Here is an 18,864-nt window from a genome sequence, read left to right as displayed (position 1 = left end):
GGACACATGCCCCTACCTGAGACAATAACAGATTCACATATCTCAGTGTTATCTCAGTGTTATTCAGGTTAATTCACAACACCAAGTAGTCTGTGAGCACCTCAGCCACAACCACTGGCTCGCTTTTTCAGCAGCCTCAGACAACACCTTTAAAGCTCCTTTGAGTGGCCATCTTGGAAAAGCCAAAATCCAACAGAAGTAATTTAATTACTAAGCCTCTAACATCTGTCTCCACTGGTCTTGTGTGTGCTTACCAACCTTGTTGCCCTGCTTCCACTACCAATTCTGCATACTTCATCTTCTTCCTTTCAAATGCTTCCTCAATCGCATATTCAAAGGGAATCGTTAACTCATTTACATTTACATTTTACATGTAGTCATTTAGCAGACGCTTTTGTCCAAAGCGACGTACAAGGGAGAGAACAGTCAAGCTAAGAGCAATAAAAAGCATGGTGTAACAATAAATACTACTTTACATGAGAATTAGAAAACAACGACCTAGAAAAAAGGAAAAAGAAGTGCAGGAATGTAACTGCTGAAGTGCAAGTTAAGCGCTAGTCAGGTGCCAGTTAACAATGCGCTCACACTCAGCACCATGTCTGGTGTCATAGCAGTCACCACAATAGGCTGTGGAACTTGAAGTTGTTCTGCGGAGTGGGGAGGACATCCTTAGTGGCTCCAACAATTAATGTTAAGTTCTCTTCAGTCGATCTTCCTCATCTCAACACCAATCAATACTTGATGTTTTGGTATTTGTTTTACGCACTCGTCAATGTAGCAGAAAAAAAAACAGTGAGGATAAAGCCTGGATAAAGGTGAAGCTAAAGAGAACTGTTGTAGTTTGTAGGAAATTGATAAAAGATTAAGCAAAGCCCGCACACAACAGGAACAGAAGGCCACTCGGTAATAACAGAGGCAATGTCATTTCCATTTTACTCTCTCGCTAAAGAGCATTTCACCATTATTCCGTAACCTTTTTATCCATTGTTTTTGTTTATGTGCAACCGACCGATATTTTCTCTTCAGTTAAGCAGTCTGAGATCATGATGGAGATTTCCTTTTCAACAACAAGCCAAGGATGTTGGACAAAAAAGCGAGCTGAAATGATGGTTTAAATAATTGTTTGTTGAAATGAACAGCATTGGCACTGCTCATGTGGTGACTTGTTATGACTCACTAGGGAGGAATTTAGAATTCCAGTTTGATGACTATTTCATCAACACGCTGGCACAGACTGAAGGAATGGAATCATTACAAAGCAAAGTTAATTTAATGAGTGTTTACTCACTCTACCCTAAGTCTGATCATACAAGTGGTTTCCTCATAGAGGACGAAGCTTGCATTGCAACAAAAGCCTAGGATTCATTTGTGCGTGTGTCAATGTGTGTGTGAGTGTGTGTGTGTGTGTGTGTGTGGGGGGGGGTGTTAATGGTAATGATACTACACTTTGCACATATAACAGAAATAGTAAATAAATCCCCATTCGCTCAACTTCATGCTTTATCTGACTGCACCTGGCAAAGAGCGAGTGAAAGACTCACTTCTACACAGGGTTATGAGAGTGGAATGATGTCAGGTCTAAAAAGCTGCACTCTTGGCCTGCGGTTGGCCCCTGAAGAACAGGCACTCCTGTTTCCTGTGCTCTGCTGGCGGGCCCCCTGTGGTCTGGGACCTGTGGCACTAAGCACTCCTCTAAAACGCACTCCTCTAAAACACACTCCTCTAAAGCCATCCATCTGTGACTCAGAAAAGTTGGAAATGAACAATAAAACACTGTGGAAACTCACCGTTGTGATCTCTCCTTAAAGTCTCATTTGGCAGTGATAACCTGATGAAATAATTGCTCTAAAGTGTAATATCTTTCTATTTTTTACCTTTCGACATTAAAAAAGATATCAGGAGAGTCACACTTGGAGTATAATGGCTCTTTTCCCCCTCATCCGTTCTCTGCTCTGCCTTCTTCCCAGGTCTCTATTCCCCTTTGGAAGTGTAATGCCCACACAGCACAAGGCCATGCTTGATGTGTGTGCAGGAAGGACAATGTCATTTTTTATGCCCACTTACCTCTCCCCACTCCCTGGTGCTGTTTAAATCTCCTGTGCAGCAGAGGTGACTTGATTGCCTTTTCGACCCGGCTCATTCAAGAGTCAGGTGCAAGCTCAAAGACTAGCAGAGGTTGAGGTACTCTTTGTTAAAGCCTGACAGCAACGCTCTACCCTGTATTTCATTATAGTTCTGGGTTATTTATTATTTATAATATGAATACTATTTAATACTATTATTATTGTTATTATTATTATTATTATTATTATCTTCCTTGTTCTCCATCACTGCAACATAGTGATAGAATAGCACTTTGACAAGAGATACATGTAGTAATATTAGAGTGAAAGTTTACATTTAAACCTCACCTGGGCATCATTACGATGTAAGATGTGTATGTAGGCTGCCCAGGCACATTAACTGGGACTCAGGTAGCAGCTGCACTGCCACGGTTTAAGATGATGTTCAGTGTGTTCATGGGTTAGGAATGGAGAGAGTAGAGATGGACTCCTTTCTGATGATTACTTTGATTGCCATCAAAGCAGTTAAAGCAAATTCAAATCAAATCTCCCCATTCCTGGCAATGGCCTGGACAAAATCATAATTCCGCAACTTGAAATGTAAAAACAAAAGGCGAACCATAACGGGCCTGGATCCCAGGCCAATCAATACGATGAGCACAGTGCTTACATCATTAACTATTCTTATCTATTCACATCATTTATTATTATTATTATTATTATTATTATTATTATTATTATAGTATTAGTATTATATACATATTATTATACATATTATTATATGATTATTTTATTTCAGTTCATAGGTACACATAGAGAGCAGACACGTGAAAGGTCTTGCATATGGACCCAGTTGTGATAATAGTGGTTATAATAGTTACAGCCATTGTGATGCTATGCCTTTTGCATTTTTGTATATTAAGTCAAATGACTATCACTCTTCAGTAGTCAAGAGTTTACAGGTGGGTGAATAATATCAGTGTCTACTGCAGTAGAATTACTATCCTCCCCTTGGATGGGCGCTATAGCCTAGACCACTAGGACATGGTTCAACAGCTCACAAGCCATCAAAGGATCAAGTCAACAAAGGGCCCAAATCCATGACTAAAAATACTTTGCCAATCCTTTGGATTACTACACTAAGCAAGTGAAAACCACAGGCGTTAAGTCTAAGGTGAGACGTATAAGAGGCCATGAATGGGGTGATGGGGCCACACCTGATCTGTTCTGCAAACTCAGCACTGCTCTGCTGTAGGCCTGGTAGGGACGGCTAGAATGTTTGGTGTTTACCTCCACTTAGTGCCACTGGCTCTGAGCTTGAGCTGTGTGTCGGTAAAAAAGCTCAAAGTATATGTTTTATTTCTGTAAGCTGTCCTACTTTCCAGATACGTTCCCTTTCAGTTTGAGTTGAATATGGTGAAAAATCACTCGGTGGGCTGCGTTCAGCCAGATAGGGACACCCTCTAACGAGTATCACTTCTTCTGGTCTTCTTCTTTAGGATGAATGACTTGAAGAGAAAAAAACAGCCCTTTTGTAAAATGATGATTCCATTTTAAAGTTTGGTCTATTTGTGGCATGAACAATGACTGGCATCGCAGTGCATAGTGTTTCACATCTCAGTGAGATGCTGACTGTAAACAGAACCTTGAAAAGGAAATACACATTCTCTGTGGGGTGATGAAAATCCCTGGGGAAGAATCCAGCCCATGACACTTTTACCTTACTTGACGCAACTGACAGATGACAGTTACTTACTTGCTGTGGTAAGTGAAGTCTTCTGCAAAAATGCTAATTTTCTTTATTATTTGTTAGCGCCCACTAATTACCTATACATCTATACATCTATACAGACATCTACTGATGTAGCCAGTAATGGTAAGGAATGATTCCACTGACATCCAACATTTGTGTATGACTGCAGAGACATGCAAGGACACTGGACCCTTCTGGCAATGAGTGAAGCGATGCTCTGGCCTCTCAGGTCAGTGACATCATCCCCATGAGAACTCTTCCGTAATCTCAACATCTTGTTTGCTTCATTCCGGAACATGTCCCAGGAAGGCCATCTGATACATTTGGTCTATTTCAAATCTAAATTACCTTGAGATCTCAGCTTACGCAACATTCCCCTGTTGCATGTTGCACAAGTTTCTGAGACCCATTGAGATCGGTTAGAGGAACAGTATGAAAGCAAACTGATCTAACAGCACTTGGCCTAATAGAGGAAAAAAAGTGAGGAGTTCAGAAGAAATCAAGTGATGTCTGTTTCAATTATGATAGCACCAGGGGGATTATGCAATGGCATCTCCCAAAGTGCGTTATGGTAAATAATGCTGTCCTTATATGAGGCCAGGCAGAATGCATGTGCTATTGCACGTGACAGAGGCAGTATGTATGCTATAATGAAACAGCTGTGCCGTTTTCACCATTGTTCTGCACGAACACCTGATGTGAAGAAAGCTACACAATTTTTTGGGTGGTAGATTCATGTGATAAGCGACTAATACAAGCTTGCAGGCAAGAAAATATTTCCAATGCTTTCAATTAAATTTGGTTTGGAATTCAATTTACAGTAATCATTAATCATGCTTAGCCAAAGCCAAACCAATCTTTACCCTATTACAAATGTGGAGAAAAAAGAAGATCTGTATTGAATTATTGAATTTCACACACACACACACACACACACACACACACACACACACACACACACACACACATACAGAGAGAGAGAGAGAGAGAAAGAGAGAAAGATTGGTGAGGATCCTCCCTGAGTTCCCGATAGCGAGCAGTAAGGAGAGGGTGTTATACCTAATTGGAGAAAATAAGGAATACCTTGTCCTCACTGCACAATGTGTGACTTCCTGCAGAGGGACAGCCCATAAATTCACATAATCTCCATATGTTCATGTTTGTTGTTGTTAATACCCTACTTCCTTGATGATGATTATTATTTTGATTTGATTGTTTCCATTTCTCCCTTTCCCTTCTGATTTATATTGTGTATACAGTGGGTACACCCAACCCAAATGCTTTGGCAATACTGTAGAACGTTATGGTGATGCCAATAAAGCTTAATTTCAGTTTCAAAGACAGAGAGAGAGAGAGAGAGAGAGAGAGAGAGAGAGAGAGAGAGAGACATTTTCGTTGGCGTTTTAAGGTTGGGCTTGTCTGGCAGCATTCCCACCCTCTGTCCTGTGTTGGCACAGATCTGCTGATGTATCCATGTGCCCTCTAGACAGGGCATCAGTGCAACATGTGGAAAATTCCCTCCAATTAATCTCTGAATGAAGAGGCCAAGGGCGACAGGAGATATCCAGAGAGTATTTAGGAACCTCACAAAAGGGACCCTGTAACTTTTCTCTAGGTCTGTTACAATAAATAGGGGTCCCTTGGGTCCTGTTGGGTTGATCTGCAGCCCAATGACAGGAGAGGCTCAAACATGAGTAGTAACTTCACTGTACAGATGCTGTGTCCGCTGTAGGCTTTTCCTTCTTTTAATTAAACGTCCATATTAAACATCTCAGATCCATTTAAAGAGATGACATAGGCACATGGGCAGAATGAAAAAGTCTGATTTGAATGTTTGAGAGAAAGCGGAAAGGTGAATGGAATTAATTGTTGATTAATTGTTAAGATTGAGTTTTCTGCAGCCTGTCTTTTTTCATGGGAGAGTTTTGACTGGAGGAGGTATTAGTCTGCTTATGGCTATTATTCTGTTTGTTGGCCCATTATAAACATAAAGGACGATTTTAGGCCAGAAAGTCACAGACCGGCTAAAAAGCCACAGCTGATTTGGTCATGCATCGGGTCACACGGGGAGTCTCCACACAAACCGAGTAGATTTGAATGCTTTTCTGTCATTTCTGTGAATACTTTTATAATTCGACGCAGAGTGCCAACGAACATATTCATAACTGATTTAAACAGCTCGTATTCGCGCCACGTGACTCGCCATTTTTATTACGTTTTTACGTTTTGGAGTTGACATGCATTCGTATTCGCATAAAACGGAGACGAGGGACCCTTCTTTGTTGCTGTCGCTGCCAAGCTGTAGGGTGAGCAGACTGAGCAGAGAAAGCTGACGGTAGGTGGCGCTAACTTAAGAAACCTGATCCGCCAGGTCCACGACAACTGTGTCTCAGTTTGCACCAGTCGCAAAGGAGGTAGCGGAGCCGAGCAGTTGAAGGACATCAAATGAAACAAGAGAGCTTCCAGCGGCTCCTCTTGAGTTTTGCGCGTAGTCTGTCCTCCCCACCCGGAGACAGTGCGTTTTGAAAACATGGAAGACAAATCTAATTCATTCGCCGGCAACAAAGAGGAGAAGGCGGATGGGAATAACATGTGTCAGAGGCAAGACTCCATACTGAAGAACAACATGGGGAGCCAGAACATGAAAGACCACGGGAACTCTGTGGGTGTAAAGGGGGATCGAGAAGAAGCCATGGTCGGTTTCGATGATATAGATGCAGCAGCCAGGCAAAACACTTTCATGCAGCGGCAGTTTGGAGCCATGATGCAGCCCGGGGTGAATAAGTTCTCCCTGCGGATGTTCGGCAGTCAGAAAGCCGTGGAGAAAGAACAGGAGAGGGTTCAAACGGCTGGATACTGGATCATTCATCCCTATAGCGATTTTAGGTAAGGCGTGGAATGTCACCTTCCTCAGCCCATGCCACACTTTGGTCCGCAACACACCTCTATTCTATTCTGTCATTACGCGCGTACGTGTGCGCATAGCACATTGCAGAGACGCGCTATCAACCGTGACATATTATATGCTTTTGTGATGCCTTCCAAATCTATCACCAGTCAGACACGGAGGTGTTGCATTTGTCTTCCGATAAGGCTGAGAGAAAAGTGGCGGATGAATGTCTGAAATGCCCTTGTCACATATGATGGTGAATGTCATCCCGGTAAACACAGACTGTGTGAAAGAAAGCTGCAGGATCAAATACAAACTCTACAAATACAATTTGGTTTTCTATTGTCTGGGTTGCCGTTTGTTAAATCTGACAGTTTAGTTGCACTCGTCCATTGGTGCACATAACATTGTCTGCTGGCTAGTATGTGAAGGCTAACGCTCTTCAATAGAAAGACGAAGCTGTTAGTATATGCTTATAGAAATGCTAACATTATCACACCATTTTGAAATAATTGCTGATTGCTGTTATTTTTGGAGCAATGATTTGCATCAAACCAGAACGGTGAGCATCGTTGTCAATAGCTTACTACAGATATAGGTATCTGTTAAGTAGTTTATAACAATCCCCTTCCAACGCTGGCATACACCGTATTATCCATTCAGCACAAGGTGTAGTACCGTGGAACACAATAAGCATATGCAAAAGCCTTCCAAAGCCCAGGTCATTATCAAACGATTAAATTAGGTAGTTCCATCAATCATCTATCGCAAATTTACGATATCTACCCTTCCATCAAGTATGTAGGGGTCAATAGCACTGCGCCATTATATTTTGATGTTTCATTGCAGTTCTTGGTCAGTTCTGAAACCTGCACTGTCCGCACCTTACTGACATACAGCAAAGATCATCTCATAGCGCATGGTCGTTATTTCTTGGTGTTGTGTGTGCTCCTTCTGTGCTTATTTATTCTGGAATAGAAGACTCATCATTCACGTGTGATTAATACTACAAGATGTACTACCTTGCTATGAACAAGGCATTCATAGATGTAGGCTACTACAAACAGTGCTTCTTATCCGATGACCTTTATACGTGGGTTATTGATAAATGTTGGAAGAGGGACTTAGAATTGTGTGTAAGCGATGAATAATTAAACGGAGTGTTCAAATGAGAATGTTTACTTGGAGCCGAGTTGAACTGACCGTGACCATGCGTTCCTGTAGTGCATTGGTCGAGGGGATGGCACGTCTTACGTGCACGTTTTCCCTGGCAACAACTTCCTAAAGAATCTATGAAGTATTTCGTGCTCGTTCGGGGCCAGCAGTTTAGGCATGCGCCAAAACTACCCATCTTCTCCCTCTCGACCTTCCTCTCGTTGGCTGTTGCCTTACTTGTCGCTGTCCAGGGTTCTGAAACGGAGGCTAATCGAGGGTAATGTGGAAGCATACGCTTCATTTTGTTGGAGTATGGCGTTCCAAAAAAAAATTAACAAGCCACGTCTCATTAGGATGAAGAAGGAACTCATTGTGGTATTATTCAAATTTTAGCATATGCCACGATGACACATACCATGATGACAGAAAGAAAGAAATTCACGATGATATGAGAGTAATGCTAATATAACAAGAATGAAATCAACAATGCCACCACTGTCACACAACAGTGGTAATTTTCTTGTGCAATTATGACTCCAACAGCAGTTTCAATAATAATTTCAATAATATGAATTACATCACTCATTAGATTCTCAGTTTTGGGCCGTCTACCATGGCAGTGTTTAGATGCCGGTGATATCAGGGCCTGGAGAGGATTAGAGGTGTGACATGACACTCAATGAGCTTATAGTGTGCAGGAGCACAGTGATGTGACATGACTGTCCTTTCCAGTGTATACACAGAGGGCATGTGTGATAGCAGAGTGTGTTTGTGAATGCATGTCAAATTATCAGATATAATATGAGACAAGAATATTGTCTACTGATCGTCAATAGCTTTAGTTTGTTCACCACCTTTTTTCTACAAATCTGCAGCACTCACGTTAATGCTTTTAGACAGAGTGAAATGACTAGTTTTCAATATGCAGCTGTTTCAAGCACGTCGCTGTATCATCAACCTTATTTTAAGAGGATCTCCAGTCTCATCTCCCTGTCAGTCCACTGGCCTTTTAACCCAGATCATTGTGTTTCACAAGTCCATGAGGATTGTGTGTTTCCCCGCACGACAAAGTGGGTTTTATACAGCCCAGAAAGAGAAAGGAAGGATGTACGATATGAAGACAGGAGGAAAAGCGTAAAAGAGAAAGGCACAGAGGCTTCCTTTACGGCCAAAGCATGGGTCCGTATGACTCCTTTAGACCCGCACTTGTAGTTAGAAAGCCTGCTGGTCATGCTGATGGGAAGGCTTATCAATTTTTTTCTCCCAGTATAAAATGCTTGTCATTGAAAGCTAGCATATTCATTTTGGGTTTGTAGTACGATCTTACCACCGTATTACATAATTTCTCAGCAATTTTTCTTACACATCAAAGGTCTATGAGTAGCGTGACTTGCGTAAATTAATGATGACATAAAAACTAACAACATCCAGTGAATGACAACGCCATTCATGAGTTCTTTGTATGGGCTTTACAGCACTGGGAAACTCAATCCAGCCATCTCTTAATACTGAGACTGCTTAAAGATTAATGGCTGGTTAGTAATATTTATTATTCATAGATCGACTGGGTCTGGCCTGCCTTTTGGGGGGGGGGGGGCTTTTGTCCTCGTGCTGAAAGTCTCTTTCATCAAGCCGTCATAGAACATGTCATCTGGTGCCAGGCTTTCACCACTCCCAATCCTCATCAAAATGCTTTCGCTCTGTGGCTAATTTATCACCAAAACAATAGGTACCCACGGAAGACCTGTCAGAGCTGCCTCTGATGGTGCCATTACTCAGTAGCTTTGGGATATCTGCTGGGTGGATTTTTTGGCGATTTAAAGGGAATGTGGGTGTTATAGTGACACCTATTCATCAGTTAAGCGATGTGCCTGTGCTTAATAATTGGCTGATTAATTAATCAAAGTAGTTGTAGAAATCAGATTTGAATGGGAGAGTAGAGTCCTCCACACATCAAAGTTCCCTCTGATTTCGAAACCAAGATTAAAGGCTATTTTTAGACCCTGCAACTTAAGCATGCATTATTTATACTTTTTGGTGTAGCTAGGGTTTTTTCTTGCAGTTCTGAGATGTGTCCCAAGTCTAATGAAGGTTCATCCTTTGGCTCTCAACTCTAAGTTGGTGCCCTCTGGTGCTCTTTAATTAGCGGCACTCCGTATTTTTTTACGGATACTGCAGAACAATGCCCTAAATTCAACACTGTGTACTGGCTGCAAAATAATAAAAACCTTCTATCTTGTTACCAAAATATCTCCACAACCTTTAAAGCATAGCTTTTAGCATGTATAATGGCTACAGATTACCACATGTTTATCCTTTGGGATTGTTTGTTGTTTGTACAGATGTAATCCCAGTGTATGGTGGCAAAATGTCCAGAATCTGTACAGCATGACCTCTGTGTTTGAGGTCACGACCCTGTGGCTGTTCCTGTTTGGCTCTGAGATGAAGGAGTGAGTCACGTGTCTTTGATGATACTATGCAGAGCCCAGGAAACAGTGAGAGGCAAGATGCTGTCCGCTGTCTGGGTATGACGAGGTATGATGTGTCAAATGATGAGTGTGATTGACACTGCATGTTTCCCTTAGGGACAGACATCGAAGGCATTCAGTTGTGTTGTCAGCTGGAACAAAAAGCCACACACCAAGACTCACACAGACTCAATTGTTTGAATCTATTCCTTTAAACCCTCTCCGTCCATCGGTTCAATAATTGATCCCTTGGTTCTGGTTTATATAGCTGCTTTAGCCTGAGGCATCGCTTTTTTTCTTGTGATTGAGTGCACAACACAGTCTGGTGTGCATGACGTACAGCTGTAAATCCAACTGAAGTACTGGTCCCCTAGCTGCATTCCACCTGCATCGTGGGGTGTTTGATGGAGGAGGTGGGTACGGGTTAAATATCTCCATGTTGGATATTATTAACTGGTTAGATGACCATTTAGTTGAAGTGGAGACGCTTATCTGACACATGATCTTCAGATATTTATAAAGCAAGGCCTATGGCTTCATTTATTTAAGCAGATCCATTACAGCCGAGTGCTTTGCCGCTGCTATGGCACCAGGCTGGGTTTTAGCGTGAGATAGGATTCTTGAAAGCATCTATTTTAGTTCATGGATGTGCATCGTTATCAGTGGCTGGGACATTTCGTGAAGACTACCCCCTCTGTCTACACACACACACTCTCTCTCTCTCACACACACACACACACACACACACACACACACACACACACACACACACACAGACACAGACACAGACACACACACACACACACACACACACACACACACACACACACACACAGAGACACAGACACACACACACAAACACAAACACAGAGAGAAACACACACATTCACAGATATATACGGAGGCAAGCACACACCAGCAAGGTGCATATGGACACATTGCTGTGTTTCTACACAATGAGACAGGAGGGTTGCGTTCATCCTGCTTTCTGACGAATACGTCCGATTTCACCCTCACTTTCACCCTTAAAGGGCCGCTCTGGTTTTGAAGAGCTGTGAGAACTGACTTCTCCCTCCCTCCCTCCCTCCCAGGCATCCTGATTCATTTCTGTTCAGTCTGCTCATGGGGCTGGAGAGGCAGATCTCAGGCTCTGTAACATTACCAGGGATTTGCAAATGTATTTGCCTTAAATTTCACTGTAACGTTTAGTTGTCTTTGTCTTTTAGCATGTCTGTGAGATCGGTATTTAAATTGTGATGTTTTCTTTGATGTTATTGTGAGAGAGATGATATTTCAGACGTATACTGATACTGTTCAAGTGGAAGGAGGCAGACATTTAGAGAATCACTGACAATCAAACTGGAAAAAAAGGCCACAGATCATAAATGGGTGGTATCTGTGTCAGCATTATTTTAACATAACGAACTTAAATGAAATATCATCTTCATTTCTTTTGAAGATTAAACTGTCTGGCAAGCCTTTCTATGACATTTCCATATTATATACACATGCAAATAAATAGCCAACCTTCAGCTGAAAGTGCTCAGTTTGTGTCAAATGTGATGTGAAATTGAGGTAATTAGCATTCCATAACAAAATTGCTTTTAAAATGATAATGCATTTCAACTCTTAACACACAACGATGATTCTACTCTTTGCCTCTGTGGGGAAGCAAAAATGAGCGCATTTCCAAGGCAATGAGTTCAGATATTGCTTGTACAAGACATTAGGTTTTTGAATGGAAGTCATTTCATGTTATTTTGAAGGAGCAGATAAAGCGGATGATTCGACTCGACGAAATTGCATTGAATTGCCTGAATGTAGCAAACACAGATAGGTGATATCACTAAATAGCTCTAACCAATTATCAGGATAATCTGATCGGAAACCAGTATAGCTTACATGAACATGTTACCTCACTCCTCACCAGCTGCTGTTATTCTCCAGTCTCTGTGAACATGCCCCGTGGTGTGTCTGACCTGGGGCTCAGGTGCATGAGAATTACTGCACAGGCTGTTCCGGGTGGCTTAATAAAACTCCATCATATGTACTTTCCCATAGGGCAAGGACACCCCAGTGCCATGGCACAAACTCCATCTGGTTTAGTCATCCCTCTCTACCAAAAGTGATGGAGACAAAGGCAGAGAAACACGCTGATATCATTCATGACCTTTTCCTTTGTTCACAGACAAGTGTACATTTTTACAGAAAGATGGCAGGAGAGGAGTGTCCTGACAGGAACACTACAATGGATATGTCATACACAGTTGGATATGAGACTGAATCAGCAGTTAACGTTGATTCATTTCACTTGAATTAATGTATGATGAATGCTGGCATGTCTATATGTTACGAACTTGGATGAAAGCATTTGTGAGCTGTATGCATGTGGCACATATTATTCTAGTTCTTTCCTGCGATTTGGATGCTGCAGAGAACGTCAGCTGAATAATAACACCTGTTATAGTGCTGTATACCACAGCAGTGTATTCAATATTTGTGTTACAAGCTCTGTTTCCTGTTTTGTCAGGTTCTACTGGGACTTAGTAATGCTCGTCATGATGATGGGAAATCTAATCATCATTCCTGTTGGAATAACATTCTTTTCCGAAGAGACCTCCACCACCTGGCTAATATTCAATGTGGCGTCAGACACCATATTCATGGTGGACCTGGTCATGAACTTCCGCACGGGGATTGTCAACGAGGACAGCTCCGAGATCATCCTGGACCCCAAAGTCATCAGGATGAACTACCTGAAGAGTTGGTTTGTGGTCGACTTGCTGTCCTCCATACCAGTGGATTATATATTTCTAATAGTGGAGAAAGGGTTTGACTCCGAGGTGTACAAGACTGCCCGCGCACTGCGAATTGTGAGGTTTACCAAAATCCTCAGTCTCCTCCGCCTGTTGAGACTGTCTCGACTCATCCGATACATTCATCAGTGGGAGGAGGTGAGTGCTCAGTATGAGTGTGAGTGCGTGCGTGCGTGTGTGTGTGTGTGTGTGCTTGCGTCCGTGCGTGCGTGCGTCCGTGCGTGCGTACGTACGTGCGTGCGTGCACGCGCATGTGTGTGTGCTGGCCAGTTGAGGGTTGAATCACTTGGTTTTCCTTACCTGTGAAGGCTGAGCAGACATTGGGTGGGTCAGAAGCAGCATTGCTTTTCTTCTCTGTTCAGTTCAAGAATATTGAGTGGCTGAGCAGCAGTGAACGGCAGCACTCCTCAGCAAACCTAGAACCGAGGTGTACCCATCTTGGAAAGAGAAAAGAACCCCCCTTTTTCTTTCCTCAAAGACTCATTTATCTTTCATACAACTGTAAGTGTATCACATGTACCTGTATCAAGTGTAAGTGTAATTAGGTGCTTGTGATCGTATAGAAGGACATTGTTGAGGACTGTCTGAATGATGTAGTGAACAGGCCCGAGATCTTGATATATAGCATTCCACCGGCTGGCGTCGGGGTATCTAGTGCAGTTCCGCCAGCGGGCTCATTAGGGGGTGTGCATTACACTGGCGGCGGCCCAAATGAAACAAGGTACCGTGCTGGAGTGCTGCTGTGAAGGGGGAAATGTGTACTTCATGACTGACCTTAATTGGAAAACAACTGGATCTGAGCTATTTGAGCAATGCCAACAAGAAGTGCTCGGGCCAAATCTGTATATTCTGAAATGACTCTGCAGTAGGTGTGCCCGACCGAGAGAGAGCAGAATTATCTGTTAGTGTTGATAAAGTGTTCTGGACGAGCCTTGTGCTCCAGATGCAGCCAGAGATAGCAGTCAACCTTGCCCGGCTCGCTGAATCGCCACGACAGACCTATTTTCTCCTTATCGCCAGGGCCCTTTCCTGATGACACATTCTCTCCTTCACAATTAGAACTTGAACTACCATGACACCATCTTTTTGTTCTCTAGAGAGGGAGGATATAGCTGCCCCCCCCCCCCCCCCCGCCCTCCTCTGAACCCAACCATCACCCTGCCCCCACCCTTCCGGAATGTTTTGATTGTTTAACCGGAGTCCTATTCCCTTGAATGGGTGTGCTGGCACATACTGTGCTGTTATTGAGCTGTTGCCAGGGTTGACAACCTCAGGATAGCACAACATGGAGGCTTATCGCAGGATGAGCTTGTGTGCTCAGCATACATTACAGTCCACTGCCAGAGAATAGCCGCAACTCCACAGATATGTGTCTGTGTGTATGTGTGTACATGTGTGTGTGTGCGTGCATGTATGTGCGAGTGTGCACGCGCATGCGCATGTGTCTGTATATGTGTGTATTTGAGTGGGTATGTGTTTTTCTCAAAATGCCCCCGATCTGGTTTGTACAGCTGCATTTGAAGTAGCAGTTCTCTGCCATTTTGATGTACTGTCCACAGCCCCGACCGACAGCACATCCATGAGTTGTTCCAATGCAGCTCATGTTATACAGTGTGAGGAGGCTCCACCTCAGAATGTTGATGCTGCAGGGTGTGATAAATCACACTCGCTTCCCCCGCTTAACTTCAAGCGAAACACTGTTTGGGTAGAGTTGTGTACATCGATCGGGGCATCCATGCACATGCTGCATGGGCTCACACAGGCAATGAGCCTGTGAGGGGTACTAAAGGACTAAAGGAAAACCATAGACCTGCCTGGACTGAATCGTGTAGTCAACTGCACTTGACTGCAACACTGCAGAGAAGAGGGAGATTATGCCTCAGTTGGATGTGTCCGCTGTGTATCGGTCTAAATGAGGATGACCTCTGCAGGCAGCATCATCTCCTCTTTTTACTGTCAGCCATCATGTGAGATTATTATGGATTAAATAGATTTACAGTCGTTGTAATGGCCACGAGGCACTGGAATATTCCTGTTACCGGATATACACTCCTACTGGGCACACCCACTCTGCAGATGAGAGAGAGACACAGACAGAGAGAGAAAGAGAGAGAGAGAGAGAGAGAGACACACAGACAGAGAGAAAAAGAGAGAGAGAGCGAGAGACAGAGAAAGAGACACACAGACAGAGAGAGAAAGGGAGAGAGAGAAAGAGAGAGAAAGGAAGAGAGAAAGAGAGAGAGACACAGAGAGAGAGAGAGACAGACAGACAGAGAGAGAGAGAGATAGACACAGACAGAGAGAGAAAGGGAGAGCGTGTCTGTATATATGAATGATGGAAGAAAGAAAGACTTATTGAGTTTGTGGGATGACACAGAGCTAAGCCTGCCTTCTTTATCCCCTGCCATTAGGGAAACTGTGAAAAGAATGAGCATCATGTTGTCTCAGGCCTGTTAATGTTATGCAATGTGTTATGTTTGTATATGTGTGCATATACAGATGTTTCAATCACAGCCCCCCCCCATTTCTTCTTCTTTCATGGTAGATGGACAGATTTTAAAATGCACTTAACTGCTTATCTCAAATGACTTTTTGATTTGGATCTGCACTGACAGTCACATAAACTTGATGGAGGGACAGGCAGGAAGACTAATGAGGAGCCAGACGGAAGGAGTGCTCACTCATCTGGATTTGCAAAAAAAACAAAGAAAAAAACAGCATTCATAAACAGATGCAATGGGTGTTGGGGAAATGAATTCCCATGGTGACAGCAGACACATCTGTTTAATCATACCAGCTTTTTGCTGCACATTAGCGGTGCACGGTTTGGGGTAGGGAGGTTAAGTCACGTTGGTGCCCTGAACACACACACAGCTGGTCCCCCATGGTGTAGGTGACAGCTCAGTGCAGTTATTATTCCAGGCCTTGGCCACTGCATCCCCTGACGTAGAGCCTCTCCCTATTTCCTAATAGCCCTGTTTGCCTTTTTCCGTCTCGTGGAGTTGGGGAAAGGTTAGATGAGGCAGTGCACATCTCCCTGGAGCATGTTAGGTGTGCTGCCTCTTTAAGAAGCTCTTCACCTGAGAGACAGCCAGGCGGAATGAACCAACACTTGGCTGGGTAAATTGATCTGAAAAGGGAAGATTTGAGCCGTCTGACCTATGTATCAATTCCGTTGACTGAAAGGGAGCATCGGCTAGAGGATGGAGCAGTATTTAACAGCAGTGAAGTATGCAAGCCAATCTGCGCCGAGGTCGTCCATCAGACCTCATTTAGCCCAGTTTTCCAGGACAGTGATGATGTTGGGGACATTTTCTAGGACTCAGCTAGGGACTGTTCTCTCAGAAACAAACCACACTTCCCTAAAAGGCCAAAGGAGCTCTCTCTCTCTCTCTCTTTCTCTCTTGCCCTCTGCCATTGCTAACTAACTGACAGCTAATTTCCAATCTTCTAGAACCCAGTGGAACAAAGGATTACTAATGGTCTGAGGGTGGACTGAGGACACTGGGCTGTTGTGTTGTTTGGGATCAGTAGCAGAAGGTCCCGGAGGTGAAGGTGTGTCCATGCCGTGTTAGCAGTCTCAGCAACTCTGCCAGCCAACGTGGGGGATTAGAACTGCGTGTCCATCAACACTTGCACGTGGTCTGAGGGGTGAGGGCTCTGAGAAGTGACAGATCCAGACCTCTAAGCTGTTGGTCTGTGACAGGAAACCTGTTCCACCTGGTGACTGACATTGGCCAGTGACTGATGGCCCACACAGGCCACTGTGAATCACCCTAGTTGTTTTCCTCTCCTGTCCAGTCAGTCACTCTACTGTGCAGTAAATGTTGCAGGAATGCATCCAAGTAATGTTAGGCAAGCTCAGTGGTAGGTGGACACTAGATGGACCGCCTGAGTCTGTCTCTGTGCTCTTTTGAGCCCTGAAACTGTCAACATGCGACATGCGAATAAACACCATAGGTGATGGGGGACCATTTGTCATGGTATACTGGCTCTAGCTGTGCTGCTCATTAGACCTGTGTTGGCCTGAAACACCCATTCTGTGAATGAATCTCTTTTACTGAAGTGCAAACAGCTGTCACAAATGCACTGTTAAACAGGGTCTCTTTGTCTCATCCGCAACACAGAGGAGAATGATGGCCACGACGGAAATGGAGCGAGACTCAAAAAATCAACAGGAAGGGAAAAAAATATGGGTGGCACCACTTCACGGCAGGCATAACGAGAGAGAGAGACAGAGAGAGAGAGGGGCGAGCGAGAACTCGAGCGAGCGAGCGTGAGCATACAGAGGCGAGCGTAATTGGCTGAGAGATTGCCAGTGTTGCGCTGGCGGCAGCAGACACAAGCCTCTTGAGCCTCGGCAGATCCGCCCCCTCCGTCCTCATCATCGCGTGTGTGAAGGCTGCTGTCTCCAGGAGCTGAACATCCTCCTCACGCGGCGCCTATATGTGACTGGGCGGCCTGAGTCTGCCAGATCGCTTACTGCAAGAGGGAACAAGCAGCCCTCTCTGGGCAGGCCAGAGAACTCCCCAGCCATGGACGTGCCGTGTGATATGTAGCAATTATGATCACTTCAGATGGAGGTCAATTTCACTAAATTTCAGAATGAGGGTACATAGTTCCACAGACTGGGTCTTAGTCATGCACATTGAATCTGTTTGGGGTCCAGACATGCGTACGTAGCCAGAGTCTGCACCTACGACTGCGATTGGATGCTGTCGAATGGAGGGGCTGGCACCAGTTTGATGGTGAACACGTGTGTCATGACAGATAAATGTTTTCACTGACCCTTTTCTATGCTTTTGAAGCCATTTTTCAAAGGTTAATTAGATTTTACAAACTGCTCACTTTATCTGTGATGTTAATGCAATTTTACTGCGGTTCCTCTCAGTTAACAATCCGTCTCTCCTATAGTGGTCCGTGTGCTCGCGCCTAGCACAATCACCCGGCTATCTCCTGCTGGCAGAAATAAACAACCGCTTGTCATTCTTCCCACCACCACGTCCACTGGGGCTCAAGACGGCTTCTGGGAGAGCCTGGAAAAATGTAAATCTCCACACACCGAGCAAAAAAAAAAAAGACATATGGGTCTGTGGGCTGAGAACGGTTTGGCACTCTGTATTCATCCATCCGGCCACTTAACAGGAGAGCTGAGAGACTTTTTCAACTCATCCGCATTGGGTGCTTTAGTCACACTGGCGATTTCATTCTGATTCAGATGAATCGCTCGTTCCTCACGAAGGCTGCGTGGACAGACAGTGGGTGCAGACCTATGCTAGGGCGTCATGTTTAGAGCAGGAGTCCAGTCAAAATGACACAGCTTCAGAGGCAAGCTAATTCAGCATGCACTATATGGAAATAAGGAATAAACTAGAATGTGGGAAAGGCAAATATGTATATATTTCCACTTGAATGAGATGGAGATTGTGCTCCAGTTGACACAATGAGTGAAGAAGGTCAATGGATTTATGTTAGTATATTTCTGAATATGGCCAGTATTTTTGTATTTCTTGACAATAATTGCAAATTTCTTGCAAATGTCTATACTATGCTGTTGGAAATGTCCATTGTGTGAAGCTGGAAGCCCCATTTTAATATTAGTATTACCTCCACCAAGGAGGTTATGTTTTCGGTGCTGTTTGTTTGTCTGTTTGTCTGTAATCAGGATTACTTGGTCCCAAATCACGTGGCGGTCCACAAATGACTTTTCACTTTTGTA

At 43.8% G+C, this 18,864-nt stretch overlaps 1 protein-coding gene across 1 annotated transcript in view; it reads left to right on the top strand.

The window, feature by feature from the left end:
• The first annotated feature begins 6,012 nt into the window (after positions 1 to 6,012).
• The window catches only part of LOC105911478 (potassium/sodium hyperpolarization-activated cyclic nucleotide-gated channel 1), a 60,950-nt gene continuing 48,098 nt past the window's right edge, over positions 6,013 to 18,864 (top strand). Inside the window, exons 1-2 of the mRNA XM_031578292.2 lie at positions 6,013 to 6,702; positions 12,860 to 13,283. Coding sequence (XP_031434152.1) covers positions 6,347 to 6,702; positions 12,860 to 13,283 — 780 coding nt within the window. The 5' untranslated portion in view covers positions 6,013 to 6,346. The remainder of the gene's footprint in view (positions 6,703 to 12,859; positions 13,284 to 18,864) is intronic.

This window comes from Clupea harengus, chromosome 12 (genome assembly GCF_900700415.2).
Source record: "Clupea harengus chromosome 12, Ch_v2.0.2, whole genome shotgun sequence".
In the NCBI taxonomy this organism is placed as follows: Eukaryota; Metazoa; Chordata; class Actinopteri; order Clupeiformes; family Clupeidae; genus Clupea; species Clupea harengus.
Note: the sequence above shows the minus strand (reverse complement) of the source record. Positions and strands in the feature narration are given on the sequence as shown.